This window comes from Fusarium phalaenopsidis, assembly GCF_050370095.1.
Source record: "Fusarium phalaenopsidis strain FUZ10S chromosome Unknown contig_32274, whole genome shotgun sequence".
NCBI classification, from domain to species: domain Eukaryota; kingdom Fungi; phylum Ascomycota; class Sordariomycetes; order Hypocreales; family Nectriaceae; genus Fusarium; species Fusarium phalaenopsidis.
The window spans coordinates 473342-490114 of record NW_028145419.1 but is presented as its reverse complement, the minus strand read 5'-3'; the positions used below and the strand labels follow the sequence as shown (position 1 = coordinate 490114).

The following is a 16773-nucleotide window of genomic DNA, read 5'->3' as shown; positions in this document are numbered from 1 at the left end:
CCTGCAATTGCTGCTCTACAGCCGAGCACGACCATTCAAAGAATACTCGGCTACAATCTTCTCCGCTGCAAGCATGCCGACTTGGTAAGCCGTCGACTGCGTGTGGCAACTGTATCAAGTTAGTATCCTGAATCATGCAACATCCGTACTAACATACCTCGCAATGATGGGCATGACGCTCAAATCAGCAACTCTTAGTCCGCTCACGCCAAAGACCTTAAACCCAGTGTCGACAACCGCACCATCCTCTTCACTACGCCCTATGCTGCATGTGCCACTCATATGCCATGTGCTGGTGCAGTTCTTGCGCCAATAGTCGAGGATGTCTTCGTCACTGTCGCTCGCGGGGACGTCAAAGTTGCCTTGTGTAGGATGGGCGTCCTTCTGGAACTCCGGGCTTCTAGAAACCTTCATAACATCTTTGGTCGCCTCGATGATGACCCTTTTGTCGTATGGGTGCGAGGCAAATGAAGGGTTGAAGATCAACGGCTTTGCAGGATCTGTAGACGCCAACTGTACGTTTCCGACGCCCTGGGAGTTGTGCACAAAGACCATGATTGCCAACAAAGGCGGCACCGTATGAGGATCTGTGTAATACTCTTGCGCGATGCCTGCTGTTGCGATCTCATAAGTGGGGATAGTAGGCCGTTGAAGTCGTTTCTTCTCACTTGCCGGGAGGTTCTCAAATTCCTTGCTCTGGAGCACAGCATCGCTCTTGAAGAAGCCCATATTCATGCTTGTACCAGTGGTCACGTAAGGACCAGTCCGATATAGTTCCCACTCACGCTTGGCAGCGTCTTGAAGGGCCTTGCTGCGGAAGAAAGCCGTGATGTTGTCGGTGTGCTCGGCACGGCCGAACTTGAGTGCAACATGGTAGTGGTCCTTGTAGTTCTGACCAACATTTGGATTCTCGAGAATCTGTTGAATTCCAAACTTTTCCAACTGGTCTCTGGGTCCAATACCAGAGTGCATCAAGATCTTGGGAGTGTCGAGACTACCAGCTGAGAGAATGACCTCCTTCGTTGCCCTGAGAATGGTTCCATCCAGCAGGGAGATCCCGACGGCCTTCTTGTTCTCGAAAATGACGCGATGAACTGGTAAATCTGTCTTCATATGCAGGTTGTCTGGAGTAGGATATAGCAAGTCGGCGGCCGTGGCTCTTGTTCCTCGATACATGGTCTTTGGGGCGACGAAGATGCCCAAGCATTCGCCGTTGCCGGCGTCAGTGTTGATATCATAGCCATTGGCCTCCCAAATTTCCATCGAAGAAGTGGCATAGCCATCCCACTTATCCTCGAACCCGATGTGTAGTGGTCCCTGGTAGCCGTGATCGTCACTCTTTGGATCCAGGTATTTCTTGACTCCCTCAGGTACCTCGGGGACCTTGTCGTGATACGTTTCGAGCTTCTTGAAACGTTCCTTGGCATTGTCCCAGCTCCAAGCAGAGTCACCGGTGATCTCAGCCATCGTATCCCAATCATCGCGAGGCCCGATTGTCCATGTGGTAAAGTTGACGGTTGATGAGCCCCCCAGACCTTTGCCTCTCATGAGGTCTATCTCGCGGCCAGCGAGGTGTTCTTGGGGACTGCTCTTGTATGGGTTTGCTAAAGATGGTTCCATCATTTGAACGAACAGGTTTCCCATGATTCGGTGGTCAACATCGCTGCTCTCACCGCCAGCTTCGACTAACAAAACCGAGGGGCGAGTTGTGGCATGTGCAAGGCCTCTGGCAACACTGCAGCCAGCGGGACCAGCACCGACGACGATAAAGTCATATTGGATTTCCGAAGAGGTCATTTTTCGTGAAGAAGGGTGAGAAATGAATCACAAAGTTGCAATTGAGATCGTCGCTTGCGCCTCAGAGAGAGGCGCCCCCTCTTTTGTACCCCTACGCCAAACCCCAGCCATGAAGCGCCCCCTCGGGATCGGCTTTTGTCGCGGCAGATACAAGCGGCATATCCATGTGGCATCCAATGACAAAACAATAGCATGGTACTAGACGAGCCAGGGGACATTTGGACTCAACTAGGAAACGTGAGTGTCTTGATAAGTGAGACAATCGCGTTACTGAACCAACCAAAGAGCAGCGGGCTGGGCCATTTCCCGCAGTGAAATATTTTAGACCTGCAAAAGTGGGCGGAACTATCGTTCCGATGTGGGTGCTCTGTGAGTGCTCTGTGACAACCTCGCATTTCCTTTGCCATTGCCTAAGAGACAGACTGAATTCGTCTTAGCTCGTACCCTCTTTCAGCCCGCTCATGGCATGGGAGGCAACGAACTTCGCAACCAGGACAGATAATATCGTCAAACTGAGCATTGAAGAAAACCAGTGCGCGGGATCAAAACCCAATGATGACAAGGCATGGCAGATCTTTGAGCCAGGCTACCAACTCGATCTAACTTCACTCTGGCTCTTTCCAGTTGGTCCTAGCCAGCCATTCTTCAAACGTGCTCGCCTTAACCCCAAGATCTTGCCAAGAAGTATCCTCATCCTTGTCCATGGTCCCATAGCAAATCCTTTCCTCTGGCGCCTCGGCGATCCACTGCATCATCTGCTTTATGTCCTCTCTGTACCCTTCGCCCACAGTCGCCGCGACTGTGTCTCCCCATTGGTCGATGGTTGTCGACTTGAAGGAAGATGGTGTCGAGGTTGACTTTGTAAAGATGTCGGAAAAGTCAGAAAACCGGACCTTTGGGCTCACGACAGGATACGTTTTGGATTTGGTTTTTTCCGGTCCAACTGCGAACACCTCTGCCCTTGATTTAGCATCTACTCAATCGGTATCACGTCAGATAAAGAGCTGTGCTTACCTGCCGCAAAGACTCCAATATCATATGCTGGATCGACCCAATCTGCAAGTGCATTACCGGGAACGGGAGCGCAAAATCGCACAGTTCCATCTTCTAAAACTCGGAGCATCAGCACAAGTCCCCAACTATTTTTGTCAAGGTTGTCACACCTTCTTTACGGCAGTACTGTGGCCACAGCATGTTGCTGTAGAAGAGACCTGATACAGCCCGTCAGTTTATCGATAGCAACGCCTCGTGTCGTGGGCCCTACCAGGTAACAAAGCAGTGACGGCGGGCAAACGCTGTCGAGCCCACTGCTCAATCTGATGCTTATAGTCAAAGTGATAGACTTTGGTAAAGCGTCCGCCACTAGCTTTGGTCAAGTTCGGCAGGCTGCTCATTACAAAATGCTGTATCTTGCAGGCCCCTGCTGCATCGACAATGTTTCGACCTGCTTGGAGCTCATGCTTCATGTCGTCTTCGGTATCGACGGTTCCGCCCGCAATTCGGTTTTGGGTAACGGCAAAGACACCGTATGCATCCTTGAAGGCCGAATGCAAACTCGGCCCATCGTATACGTCTCCTTTGACGAGACGCAGTCGATCTGTTGATCCAAACTCAGACACCAATCGTTTAGCGCTGGAGCCCTCGATATCTCGTGTCACGGCCCGGACGTTGAATGCTGGAGAGGTCTTTTGGAGTAGAGCTCTCACTACTCCTCGGCCTTGGTTCCCGGTGGCCCCAAGGACGACGATGGTACGAGTTTGCGGAGCTGACTGCATGGTGGTTAGAGGTGTGACGAAACAGTAAAGTTCGTCATCAATCGTCAACGAGCGAACGGAACCCTTTTAAGCTTGGCCCCCATACCCGCGGATTACATCATTAATCGGAATCGGACCCTGTAATTGGTTCCCAAGCAGGCTTCGAGTTCGATATCAGTTCATTTCATTGTCTTTCTTCTCCAACATTTCATGCAGGACAGCAGACTTCCGGATATAGACTCCAAATGAATCCACAAACCGGAGATACGGATTTACCCTGCATCAAGAGCCATTTGACCGAGATCGTAGGGCTGCAATTCAATACCTATCGTGGAACGGACCAAGTTTAAATGCTCGCAAAAAAAGGACCTATTGAAGGAGGAATGCCAAGGGCCGTTGCGAAGTGTAACAAGGGTCGGTTGGGAGGGGGCTTATCTGCTGATTAACAGCACCTTTATCGTCTGACGTGTTCCAGACCCAAACGGCAAAGTTGGACTTGGCCATGCAGGAAATCAGCGAGGAGTCATTGGGTGTGCGTTTGGCAAAATACAATTTGCTAGCATAGCACAGCCCTCTTCTTTCAACCTTGGGCCATGTATCTAATCTAATGAACAGAAAGAACTGGAACGAGGATGTCAGCCTGCATGAAACATTCTGCCCAGCTGTCGTGTCTACAAGTATATAGCATACACCCCATTTTCTAGGGATTTAGGTACTCGAGCCTCATCCTGTCACATCCAAACCTAGTCCATTCCAACCTTTCTCATTCGGATGGGAAATCTCATCATGGCTGACACTCCTCAACCTGCTGCTCCCAACCTCACCAATCTCATCTCATCGTACTCTATTCTGACAACACTCTCATCATGGATCTCAACCCTCGACCTATATCATCTCGCTCCCACCATTCATTCATCCTAGCCTCGCCACAAATCTTCAAAGTCATAACTCGTCAATCTCTCTGTGATGGACGGGGACTAGCTGATCGGCAAGAATTCCGCGGCCTGTATAAAATCTACGATTTCGACAAGGGTAGTGGATTACTTCGACGCGATGAGCCGGTTGAGGTTCGTCTCTACAACCTCAAGTGCGACGAAGCCGGTGCCCTTCCCTGCGTCAAATGTGGTATCAACGTTTGCGAGGAATGCAGGTACTACCCTCGGACCTTACCCGAAGGGAAAGGCAGAGACCCCAAAGGAAGGCCCCATCTCAACGGGTCATTTCAGATTGGAGCCGTCATGTGCCTATGCCCCCCTTGCGATGCTGTGATGGAGGAGGAGGTCAAAGGCAAATTCCTCAATGAGTTATGCGACTGTGACGCCCTGAGATACTGGATATGCTCTAAATGTAGGCAAGAGGTGGTCGATTTCACAGGATATTACCGGGGTGAGCATACCGCGTTAGAAGGAGAAATTGAAGGTTTTGGTCCTCTACCAACTAAGCATATCGATGATGCGGGTTGGATAAGGGCGGTATGTCCCAACTTCATCTTGAAACAAAAGAAAATGCACTAAAGAGACTCGTCTAGGCGTGGTGCATGTGTGGTGCAAGTGTTCCTCGGCATACACGGATTAGATGCACTTGGTGCAAGAGGCGTCATCTGCCAGAGTCGGAGTGGTTTAATGAGTTCAAAAGAATAGGGTCCAAGGTGCCTTGGTTTGATGATGTATGTTTGTTATATTGCCTCATGTTTCCAGCCAGGTTTCCCTTGACTGACTTTTGTATAGGACCCCGACTATCCGCACTGGCGGACTGACGATCATGGCAAATATCCGGTGCCATATCCAAGGCTGGGCTATAAACGACCTGCAGACAAGTATTGAAAGTAAATGGGTTGATATCAAAGAGTCATAACGAGTCATTTACCACGCTGGGGGAGATAAGTTCCAGGTGTGCTCGGATTTACTCTAGGAGCCGACAAGCCCCGGATATTTTAGATAGCAGGGGACATTTGAAGATGCCAGCCATCCACATTCGATAAAAACGATATCTGTCAAGAGAGACACCAGAGTTCGGGCGATGATAACGGAACTAAATTAGGTATGTTGCGTAAGCCTATTATGGCCTTAAAGCAATGAGGCAATAGTCAGATCAAACTGGACTCACAGAAAGTCTCTCATAAAGCTATGAATACGACACCCATTTGGGGTCTTTACACTATGAGAGCTCACTCATAAGCTCACTCACTTCTCATATGAAAGCTGATAAATCTCAGTGAGCACATTTCGCCGTGTGACCAACCTCGTGATAAATGTGGGGCTGAGTCAATTGTGCGGTTTTGCTTTGGCGCGTGAAAAAACACATCCTCTCATCTCTGCTATTACGATACTCTTACCGTTTTTAGTTCTGTTCATTTGGCCTCATTCTCCGTGTTTTATCTTGCCTTTGGAAGAAAAATGAACGGCATCGCCCATCACGCTCGCCTTTGTGGGACCAAGTTACTCTCACGTTCACCTCACATCAACATGGCTGCTTTCATCAACGCACCCTCAATAGGCCTGAGTTTACAGAAGCAATGGACAAGCAGTCAATCATGCAGCAAGAAAACACCCTGCCAAAAGTCGGCTCCTCTCTCCGCGACATCCGCTGCCTTCTGGAGCTCTAGACCAACATGGAACCGAGCTTCTGTCAACACGTTGCGCTGTCTCGCAGGCTGCACGTTGGGCGACTTCACGGCCATGTGGTTGTTGCAAGCCTACTATCCGGATCTTAGCATGGGCGTCGTAATGCCAATATCCAGTAAGGAAGATCTCATCAACACTGCATCTTCTTCCTTCTAACGAGAACAGTGGCTTCTGGCATCTCAAGCTCCATCCTGTTGGAGACCGTCATGCTTCGTATCGGCCGTGATGGATTATCATGGCTCACAGCTGCAAAGACGGCCATTGGCATGAGTTTCATATCCATGATCACGATGGAGGCAGCCGAGAATGCGGTTGACTACTACCTCACCGGCGGAACTGTCTCCCTCAACGACCCTGCGTTCTGGCTCGCTGCTGGCCTGTCCATAATTGCAGGGTTCTTTGCTCCTCTTCCGTATAACTACATTCGCCTACGCAAGTATGGAAAGGCTTGTCACTGATCGGATCCTTGATGTGGCCGTTACTGGTAGCATCGGGCTTCGGTACACGCATCCTCACTCCCTGTACAATATTCAATGTCATAATAAACCAAGTAGAATTAACGCTATCATGTGCTTCTCATACAAATGTTTTTCGATGCCCAACTCAGAAACTCTTCCCTAGTTCCTGTACCCTCTACTTCCTCCTCTGAATACCCAGGCACTCGAGGAAGGGACTATCGTGACAAGCCACCAGATAAGCCTTTTCTGTTGAAGACTCATTAATGTGCTTGATCTTGCACCACGAAGGAATGGCAAAAGTGTCACGAGCCTCCCACTTGAAGACCATCTTCTCGCCCGATGGAGCCTCAACCTCTGTTCGGCCAGTTCCTTCGTAGCAGTGGTAGAGGTATGACTGGCTCTCTTGCGACTCCACCGAAGCACCGGGGTTCAAACGCTCGGCTTGGACAGTAAGGATGTTTGATAGAGGCTTGCCATCTGCAAGAGTGTATTGATAGATGGCGTAGTCGTCCTTGCTGGCGTTGAGGGCCTTCTCTACCGGGCCCCATGGGAAACGCCACTCGCAGGGGTCACAGTGCCTTTGGGGGAAAGGTTAGGTCATGATCAAAGAAAGTATAGAAAATAAAAACATCATTTACTTACTCGCTAGGGTAACGAGGGTCAGAGTAACCCTCGGCAAAGTGCACTGGGGCGAAGCGGAAGAGGGGGAGGTTCAGCATGTCCAACCAAATGACAGGCTTATCACTCTCATTTCCATGGTCATGCCAGTGCCAGATGGGTGTGACAACAACATCTCCCCGAACAAGAGGCATCTTCTTTCCCTCGACGGCAGTGAAGCCTTCACCATCCATGATGAAACGACAGGCAAAGGCAAGATGTCTGTGTGCTGGGGCAGTCTCGCCCGGATTGACGATTTGCAAGCCGCCATAGATGGTGTCTGTAGTATAGGGAGCCTCTAAGGAAAAGTGTAAGTACACGATGAAGAATCGACTATGACTCGGCAGGGGGCTTACGCATGCTGGGGTTCACTAGCATCAGGACTCTTCTCTCGGCCTTCTCCTCGGGCACCAACCGAGCAGCTGTTTCCAGATGCGGTAGAGCGTCTCGGTATTTCCACATGTGAGGCTTCGTGGCAGGGTTAGGCGTGGGAGGCACCATCATGTTCATCTGCGACCACAGAGGATCGAGGTGTTGGGCAGGGAGAGCACTGAGATAGGACTTCATCTCCTCTGTCTCGCCGTCGGTGGCGCCGGCGCTCACGGTGCTAGTGTAGTTTCCCATCGTGATAGTTGGTGTTTAGATGTGTGTTTTCGTAGTGACTGGTTGTTGTCTGGAGCTAGTCGGTCTCGATTCTTTATAATATTACTCGAGAGTCGTAAGCATCGAACGATTACACAGATACCGGTACCACTGCCGCATCTCAAGAATGGAGAAAGGATGAAGGTCGGGAAAGTCAAACAAACATGGACTAATCACAAGTCTCCCAGTGCTGAGCCACGCTTAGGGGAAACGACTTGCAGCCCGGAACAAAGTCCGCCGAGCACAACCGAGGCGATTCCGAAATCCCGGAAGCTCCGTCCAAGATCCGCATTCCGATCGGACCACGACGTGGTTGGCTCCCCACGTGGATCCTCTCCCATGACGCTTTTCGGCAATCTATTGTACAATTACCTTCCACTAGACATTGATGAGAGGGGTTTAAAATCAAGACTTGGACCATCAGAAGCTGAGAAATGCGTCACCTTACCAGTAAACTCGCTTCACTATCACGCACAATGTCTACCACTTCTTGGACACGTCTTATCCGTTTTGTCGATGACAACGGCAACGAGACTTTTGGCGAGCCAATCATTCAGGATGACAAGGAATTCTCTGATCGTCTAGCCAAAAATGACCTTTGGGCGGTTGAGTACAAGGGCACAAGTCCTGTTGCTGAGCTCACCAAGGGCGAGAAGATCCATGTCACGACTGTTCGGGAACTTCTCCGACCTTCCGATGTGCCGATTATTCGATGCATCGGCCTCAACTACATCAAGCACAGTATGTCACAATGTTTTGAAGAAAAGGGCTCCATACTAACACCCAACTAGTCAAGGAGGGTGGCCGAACACCGCCTCCATACCCCTCAGTCTTCATCAAGCCCGCGACTTGTGTCACTGGCTTCAACGATGACGTTCCCATTCCCAAGATTGCCCAGGACGGCACCGTAGACTACGAGGGAGAGCTGGTGAGTTATCATCCGGATATTTCGTAAACTACGACTAATGTGATTATGTAGGGCATCGTTATTGGCAAGACCGGCAAGAACATCCCCAAGGAGTCTGCCCTCTCACACATTGCTGGATACGTCGTTTCCAACGATGTCTCTGCCCGAGCGTGGCAGCGTGACCCCAAGAAGGCCGGTGGTGTTCCCCAGTGGTGCTTCAGCAAGGGCTTCGACAAGTTCGCCCCTCTCGGTCCTCTTCTCGTCTCTCCCGCTGTTGTTGGAAACGCCTCCACCCTCAACTTGAGGACAACCGTCAACGGCGAGGAGAGGCAAAACTCCGATACTGGCGATCTTCTCTTTGGTGTTGAGGAGATTGTCAGCTTTATCAGCCAGGGAACTACCCTCGAGGCTGGCACCGTTGTTCTCACTGGCACACCCTCCGGAGTTGCCATGGGTATGAAGGAGCCCAAGTACCTTAACGACGGCGATATTGTGGAGGTTAGCATTACTGGACTGGGAAGCGTGAGGAACAAGATGGTTTTCGAGTAGATATAGAACTCAAAGATGGAATAATAAAAGTACATTTAGACCTAAGAATTTCACACAAATAGTGCTGGGTATTGTCTTGAACTCGTCCATTTTGCTAGTTACTCATTAAGTAGTTCCCAAACCCCCTGCATGTCGTTCAACCATGACATATCGTTTACATCAAAATTGAAATCAGCCAGATCTTGGTAAGAAAGATCCGGCATTGGAGTCTCAAACTCGTCAGCCAACTGCTGTACCAAGTCAGGCAGCTCGATGTCAGCAGGGACATCTGGCCCTCCCCCAGTTTGGCTCCCTTCGCTTGTTCGACAAGAAGTCCTCTTGCTTCCCCCTTCATGCCCGGGCAAGCCCCCAGGCACAGCCTGCAAGATCTTAGACGAAAGAATATGCAACGCCGCCACGCACCTTCGTGCAGATTGACCGAACTTCTCGTGAGCTTTCAGTACTGAAATAGCTTGGCCCCAAGAGCGCCCAATTTCAACCGCAGGAAAGGCATCTGGTCTTAACTTTGCGGCGATGAGGACAGTGGCAGCTGAGTACACATAGTAGACGCGATACCACCATGCAGGTAGAAGACCAACGGTGCTGTCCAGAGTTTGGTGCGTGAGAAGTGTGGTAATAATATTCTGAGCCGTGGCAACGCAGAACATTGCGCCTTGCTGGATGACGCGGATCTGTAAAGTGTCGTCGGCCAGACTGTTTTCTGCCGGTGATTGTGTAAGGCAGAATCGCGACAGCAATGGTCGGAGAAGCAGAATCCGAGCATGAAGAAAGCTATGTCCGTTCTTAGCCATTCGTACCGAGGATATCTTCTTGGGGGTACTTACCGCATCCGGAGGATCACAGCCTGACGACGTGATATTTCGTCCTTGTTCGCCTCCAGCATGTTCCACTTCAGGTGATCTGGAAGTTTCTTCTCCCATTTACTAAGCGAACGGTCCAGCTGAACGACCTTGTCGAGATCTTCGTCATCGTTATCTAAACTATCATGGTCGGGGACGTGATGCTCTTTTGCTTTGCATCGTCCACTATGAGAGCCTCCGTAGAGCGCTATCATGGTTTGGTGAATTATCTCATAGAGTCGGACTGACTCGACAAAGAAGCTGTAGTAACCTGTGTCTCTTCCCGATGTCACATCTCTCGGGTCAACAGGTGGTGATTTGTTGGGTAACGGTACGGCCATTGCAGGACGCTTTGAGATCATGGCAGGACGTCCATGAGTCACAGACACCATCCTACTTGTGTTAGCTATGCTTGACAACAATTCTTCGTACATACCTATCCATGAGAATACACCCATACCATATTCGTCGCAATAGTTCTCGCTCCCCTAGATCAGATCGATCTGCTGATGTCTCTGGTAGGTGAAGACCCAAGCCTTGAGCCATTCTAATTGCTGAGCCAACAACCATCCACGTCTGATGCGGATTGTAAGTGCTCTGAAGGTATTGGCTCGTAACCAACAGACACTGCACTAGCTCAAGAGATCCAGACTCCCAGGGGCTCATTGGTAATAAATCTTGGGCTCGGCGGAAGTAGGTCTCGCTTGACTGTTCTCGTTGCTCAAGAGACTGAGACTCATGTAGCTGTGTGGAAAGAGCAAAGATGATGTTGAGGGTAGCAACAAAGATGCGTTCGTTGAAATCGATGACTGTCCCGGCAAAGATGGCATTGTATGCATTGGTCCAACGCTTTCGGTCAAGGAATGGATATAAAGGGTCTACATAGAACCAGTACAGTTCCATGAGATGATCTGCTTGCCGACGTGGAGGGAGAACGTAGGAAAGTTCAGGAGCTGGTGCATCACCGGCGCCTGCGACCCCTAGAACCGAACGTGAGGTAGCCGGGATACTGTTGGACGGACCTGTCCCTGGTTTTCCCAGGCGAATATCGATAGCCTTTTTAATTTGAGCGGTGAAGGAACCAGCACTACTGATTCCAAAGAACTCTCCAGTGTTGGTCCCTTCGTCAACGACAGCCGTCATGGAGTCGATAACAGATGGACTCGTTGAGCATGCCGATGCCCCAAGTTGCCTTTGACCTTGTGCCTCGTGTCTACTCCCAGGTGTTGTCCCAGCCGGAGATGAATGTTGTTGTTGAGGAGGTGGGTTAGACATAGCTTGCACTCGTATCTGAGCTTCAGACATGTGCGCTACACGTCCTAGTTCAGGGCTTCTTGCAGAACCAACATTTGGAAGAGTCTGAGGATTTGCTCCCTGTGGCACGATATTGTTGGTATCACGACTCAGCCTGATGGATGGGCCTTCGGAGTCGCGAACACGGACAAGACTGCCTGCACTATATTTGCATTGGTCTCGCAAGCTCAGCTTCCTGGAACATGATCCACAGACTATACGATGTTGTTAGTCAAAAATTTTTGAAGTAATTAATCCATTATCAACATTTGATATGGCTGTCGCCAAGTCTCGTCATCCCACACCACTGGGACATCAGGTGATGACTTGCCTGGACGTACACCATCACATTTGACCTTTTTCGCACGACAGGTATCACAAGCGACGTCAATCTTGAGTCGCTTCGACCCACTTTGCCTACTTCCAGGGCCCTCGACAACTCTCTGGGGAGGCTCCATCGGTTGCTATGCCGCCGTCTCCCTTAACGAGCTCGGGACAGGTCCGGAACAGGTGCACGTGACTTGACGCGATCCGTTGAGAAATGAGAGAGACCAAGAGATAAGCAGGCTGTAATGAGACGTGTGGAGTTGCCCCGGAGGATCAGGGCCTTGATGAGCGAGAAATCCGGGGTCGGAGGACGTGGATAAGGAAAGATTTCGGAATCAGATGAAGTTGAGTTCCGAGGTTGAGTTCGTCCCGAAAGTTCGTTCCGAACCAATCGGAAGCCTTGTTTATTCATAAGCTAATTACTCCACATCTGAGTGTCCCAGTGTCACCACCCCGTCCATCAACTCCTCCTCCGCAAATTCTTACTTTCTCATCTCTTCCCACTGGCCAACTCCCTCGACCGGCTCCATCCATTTCGGCCGGTTCTTGACAAAGATCTCGTTTGCCGGCTTGAGATTTAGCCTAAAGATAAGTCAGCTTGCTGTTACCAAGTGCACGGTAACGCCTCCACTTACCCTCCGTCAAGGAGTGGCAGCCGAATGAGATGAAAGGTTCCTTTGGCTGCGGCTGGAATCGTCCATAACGTGCATCCACATGTTCGACAAAAGTGCTTTTCCTTCTTATTTCCGCTGGCTGTATCAGAGAGGATGAATTCGCCGATGGCGTCGTCGGCAGCGGTTATTTGGACATCCTTTGTAGCAAACTTGCCAATCTATTATCTTGGGTTAGAAATTTGCCCTGGATATAAATCAACGCTTGGTTCTTACCAATTGGTGTGCTCCTCCAGCTCCTTTGCTACAATGCTCACAAAAGCATGACAGAACTGTGACTGGCTCTGAGGAGATGCTGAACTTGACAGCGGCACAGAGGCACTGTCCGGAATATGGGGCTGGCATAGTGATTGTGAATTTCTTCGTGACTTGGATAAGGTTATGTCTTGTAAACAACCTTGATGGCATCATGATATATATGAGTATTTCAACTTATGTATATGTGGTCAACGTGGAAACTTACACACATCATCCACTCGGTGTGGCGGTTTGAGTCCCAAGTCCACAGTTCCAGCGTTCTCGGAACCGGAACTCCTGCCTGGACAGGTTCCGGCCGACCAAAGCCGCCGACCCAGTGACACATCTTCCGAAGGCCCGGGATCATGTCTGCTACAGGTCCACCTTTCGGGTATCCATCCTCTGATCTTGGCCAGAAACGACCATACCCTGAACGCATCTAGGGACGGCGACAACGGTAACAGGGACTTGATCTCCATCTATTTAGATTACAAACGTTGGTAGTTGGGTTTCATAGATTAGAGTATGAAATACTTATCAACCCTAGCTAATTGTCGTAACGGTACTAAGAACAAGAGTTATAGATTGTAGAGTCTCTATCATTGGGCGGGGTATTTAGTTGACCATACCTTGTCATAATCTATTTTCTACTCCTGATCATGCAATTTTATCTAGCTTTTTATGGATCAAAAGTCAACTTCTCCAACTTCACAACAACCTCTCTCACGATATCAGCCGCCGAAGAACCCAGAGAGAAGCGGTATTCTCCTTCATCGACCACCCACTTCTTAAGACCAGTGTCATAGTAAGCCAAGTCTCTATCCTTGACCGAAAGTTGCGCCGTCTTCTTCTCGCCAGGCTGTAGCTGCACCTTGCTAAAGGCCACGAGAGCCTTGATCGGGTGGTCTGCACAGGAGGAAGCTCGTCCGGCGTAAATCTGCACCAACGAACCTCCGGCCTTGCTTCCTGTGTTTGAGACTTCAGCTGTGACAGCCCAGGCTCCGTTGTCTCTCGTGACATTCTTCAAATCGTATGTAAAAGTCGTGTAAGACAAGCCGTGACCAAAGGGGAAGTTGACCTTGTCCTTGTCAAGGCGATCAAAGTGGCGATATCCAATAAAGACTCCTTCCTCGTACTTGACCTTGAGTTGGTCATTAATGTACTCGCCAGGGAAGTTCCCGTGCGCGGGGCAATCCTCGAGACGCTTGGGGAAGCTGACTGGCAGTCGACCTTCGGGGTTGACGGCTCCAGTGAGAACGTCAGCGATGGAGTAACCGCACTCTTGACCGGGGAACCAGGCTTGCATGACGGCAGATACCTGATCGAGCCAGGGCATGGCGATAGCAACGCCGGTGGAGTTCACCACGATGGTGTTCTTATTGGCAGCCGCAACAGTCGAGACCATGGCATCCTGAGTTCCCTTGCGAGGCAGGTTGAAAGAGTCCTGATCGCGACCCTCAGTCTCCCATTGGGGGTCGTGACCAGTAAAGACAATAGCGTAATCAGCATTCTTGGCAACCTCGGAAGCTTCTCCGAGGAGATCAGCATCATGGTCAGACTCGAGCGAGAAGCCGAGACGAACACCACTGCGACCTTCAAGAATGGTCAAGCCAATCTTTGTCGGGGGGTCACTACAGATACGCAGACGGTATGTCTTGCCAGCCTCGAAGCTATATCGGAACTCAGGCTCCGGAGCTGCCAAGAACAGCGAGCCCATGGGGTCCGAGCAGTTTCCAGGCTGCTCAAAAATGAGGTCATCGTCAACAAAGACGCGGGTAGGTCCCAGTCCAGAGCAGGCGATGTAATGTGTACCTGTCTCGGCTGGCGTAAAGTCTCCAACAATCTCAAGTCTTCGCCAGAGGGACTCTTGAGATCCTAGAGGCGAATACACCGAGGTTGGCTGAGAGATGACTGACACAGGCTCAGTCTTGCCGCTCTCGAACAACTGTCGACTGAAACCCGGTTGTCCATCAAGGCCGACCACAGTACCACAAGAGCCATCCTTGCTAATCGCTGGAAGAAGACGCTCACGGTGAGCTCCTTTGGCAAAGGTAAACTCGACATCATCTCCAAGAGCTTCATGTAGGGCGTCCCAAGGTGTGACTTTTCGGTAAGCATTGACCGCAGCACTACCACCACCGTGGGCCATAGCATCCTTGGCGAAGCCAATGAGAGCAATCTTCTTCTTGCTAACCTTGTCCTTTGACAGGGGCAGAAGGTTTCCCTCGTTCTTCAACAGCACGATACCTCGCGCACCAGCTTCTCGAATCATGTTCCGGAGTTCGGGGCTATCAGTAGACTGTCCGAGAACAGCGGGATCCGCCTCATCCTCGAGGGCCTTGAGCTTGAGAGCGAACTGAATAACAGACTTTGCGCGCTCGTTGATAACCTCTTCTGTGACTTCTCCCTTCTTGAGTGCTTCGATGACGTCGGCCTCCTTGCGAAGTCGAGGAGGGCCGGGCATCTCCAAGTCTAGTCCGGCGTTGAGGGCGGAAGCGACCGAGTTTGTACCACCCCAGTCACTCATGACGAGGCCATTCCAACCCCAGTTTCCGCGAAGAACGTCCTTTAAAAGCCAGTTGTGTTCGTCGCAGTGAACTCCGTTGACGTGGTTGTATGCTGTCATGATGGCCCAGGGCTTGGCCTCCTTGATGGCAATCTCGAAGGGGCGAAGATAAATCTCACGGAGAGCCCGCTCGTCGATAGTCTCATCAACCGTCGTTCTAGCCGTCTCCTGCTCGTTGGCCACAAAATGCTTAATCGTTGCGGAAACACCAACACTCTGCAGACCCTGAATGACTCGAGAAGACATTTTTCCCGCGAGGAAAGGATCTTCACTGAAGCTCTCAAAGTTTCGTCCTCCAAGAGGATGTCGATGAATGCAAACCGTAGGTCCTAGGATGCAGTGGGCTCTCTTGCCCCTCGCCTCCTTGGCGAGAGCCCGGCCAAATCTCTCGGCGAGCTCTGTGTCGAAGCTCGCTGCGAGATTGCATGCTGCTGGGAAACAGGCGGATTTGATACTAAGGTCTGTAGCTGCCGAACGGACTCCATTGGGGCCATCAGCTGTCTGAGGATATGTTAATGTGTTTTGTGTAATGGGAGCTTGGATCTTACCTTGATCGCTGGAACTCCCTTTTCGGGCAGACCGACAGTCTCGGAGAAGTTTTGGCCGGCGAGCAGGGATATCTGAAAATAACGATATTAGCTCCAAGACTAGGGCATGGTTGGATTGCTGACGTACCTTCTCCTCCAACGTCAGCGACTTGATGATCGCATCAATGTCAGTATTCTTGGCCATCTTGTAATCTCGTTATGCCAGAATAGCTAGTTTCAGACTTGATCGAGAATCACGAGTGATTGACACAACACCAGCTCACTTTATCAACGTGCTCCATTCAGCTATGGGTCGAAGCTAACTGGAGAGCTAGAGGTAACAGCCAATCATGCTCAGATCCGAGATCCTTTCCGGAGGGTCCAACTCCACTTGCATGAGGAGTTGGTGATTCTCGGCTAAGAAGTTCGGCTATTACGACATCGAATATTACGCGACCAAGGTATTCGAGGTCTGTCTTGAGGTTGAAGAGATCAGTTAATTTTGGTGGCCGTCGTTCTCGCCGTAGTCTTTATAGCCGATGCTAAGTGTCTATCTGAATGGTGTCAAGCGATGGACGAAAAAGTGCGGAGATCCCTGCAGGTCTACGGGTACCAGGGGGTGTGTGTTCAAAGCCTCAGTCAGGTCAATAATTGCTTCTTATTCCTCGGCATCCGGAACTACGAGCTAGGCACTGCATCTATTTAACATCGTATAGTGGGGACTTCGGAGCTGAGGGGAAAAGGAAGACTAGTATCCACGGCTACGAGACATGGCCTCTTCAGAGCATCCCGGTAGCCAGTTTCGGGTGAGGCTCTGTACTGGCAGAACCATTTTCTGGTATCCCATAGACCTTTTAACTGAGTGGAAACTCTGTTCAAATGTGCACAGTTTCGTATATCCAAAGTGTGATTCAGGCTTACACTT

At 50.5% G+C, this 16773-nt stretch overlaps 8 protein-coding genes across 8 annotated transcripts; 2 read left to right on the top strand and 6 right to left on the bottom strand.

Annotated features, from left to right (window-relative positions):
* Positions 1-15: 15 nt before the first annotated feature.
* Positions 16-1797, bottom strand: LRP88_00260 (GMC family oxidoreductase; the record flags this gene model as incomplete). Its single annotated transcript, XM_083236976.1, has 2 exons — positions 16-109; positions 158-1797. 2 exons carry the CDS (start codon positions 1795-1797, stop codon positions 16-18), a joined length of 1734 nt encoding a protein of 577 aa, XP_083107345.1.
* Positions 1798-2402: 605 nt separating this feature from the next.
* LRP88_00259 (NmrA/HSCARG family protein) lies at positions 2403-3572 on the bottom strand (the record flags this gene model as incomplete). Its single annotated transcript, XM_083236975.1, has 4 exons — positions 2403-2752; positions 2812-2904; positions 2961-3008; positions 3062-3572. 4 exons carry the CDS (start codon positions 3570-3572, stop codon positions 2403-2405), a joined length of 1002 nt encoding a protein of 333 aa, XP_083107344.1.
* Positions 3573-6016: 2444 nt separating this feature from the next.
* Positions 6017-6633, top strand: LRP88_00258 (DUF4396 domain-containing protein; the record flags this gene model as incomplete). The annotated part of the gene is made up of 2 exons (XM_083236974.1): positions 6017-6290; positions 6341-6633. 2 exons carry the CDS (start codon positions 6017-6019, stop codon positions 6631-6633), a joined length of 567 nt encoding a protein of 188 aa, XP_083107343.1.
* Positions 6634-6808: 175 nt separating this feature from the next.
* Positions 6809-7914, bottom strand: LRP88_00257 (RmlC-like cupin domain-containing protein; the record flags this gene model as incomplete). The annotated part of the gene is made up of 4 exons (XM_083236973.1): positions 6809-7102; positions 7172-7211; positions 7276-7588; positions 7647-7914. 4 exons carry the CDS (start codon positions 7912-7914, stop codon positions 6809-6811), a joined length of 915 nt encoding a protein of 304 aa, XP_083107342.1.
* A 494-nt stretch (positions 7915-8408) lies between these two features.
* LRP88_00256 (fumarylacetoacetate hydrolase family protein) lies at positions 8409-9388 on the top strand (the record flags this gene model as incomplete). The annotated part of the gene is made up of 3 exons (XM_083236972.1): positions 8409-8673; positions 8724-8860; positions 8912-9388. The coding sequence occupies 3 exons, from the start codon at positions 8409-8411 to the stop codon at positions 9386-9388; spliced, it is 879 nt and encodes a 292-aa protein (XP_083107341.1).
* A 219-nt stretch (positions 9389-9607) lies between these two features.
* On the bottom strand, positions 9608-11370 carry LRP88_00255 (fungal specific transcription factor domain-containing protein; the record flags this gene model as incomplete). The annotated part of the gene is made up of 5 exons (XM_083236971.1): positions 9608-9615; positions 9807-10159; positions 10213-10363; positions 10415-10620; positions 10688-11370. The coding sequence occupies 5 exons, from the start codon at positions 11368-11370 to the stop codon at positions 9608-9610; spliced, it is 1401 nt and encodes a 466-aa protein (XP_083107340.1).
* A 959-nt stretch (positions 11371-12329) lies between these two features.
* LRP88_00254 (GFA family protein) lies at positions 12330-12863 on the bottom strand (the record flags this gene model as incomplete). The annotated part of the gene is made up of 3 exons (XM_083236970.1): positions 12330-12429; positions 12483-12679; positions 12735-12863. The coding sequence occupies 3 exons, from the start codon at positions 12861-12863 to the stop codon at positions 12330-12332; spliced, it is 426 nt and encodes a 141-aa protein (XP_083107339.1).
* Positions 12864-13434: 571 nt separating this feature from the next.
* Positions 13435-16053, bottom strand: LRP88_00253 (beta-glucosidase; the record flags this gene model as incomplete). The annotated part of the gene is made up of 3 exons (XM_083236969.1): positions 13435-15822; positions 15870-15941; positions 15997-16053. 3 exons carry the CDS (start codon positions 16051-16053, stop codon positions 13435-13437), a joined length of 2517 nt encoding a protein of 838 aa, XP_083107338.1.
* Between the last annotated feature and the right edge of the window lie 720 nt (positions 16054-16773).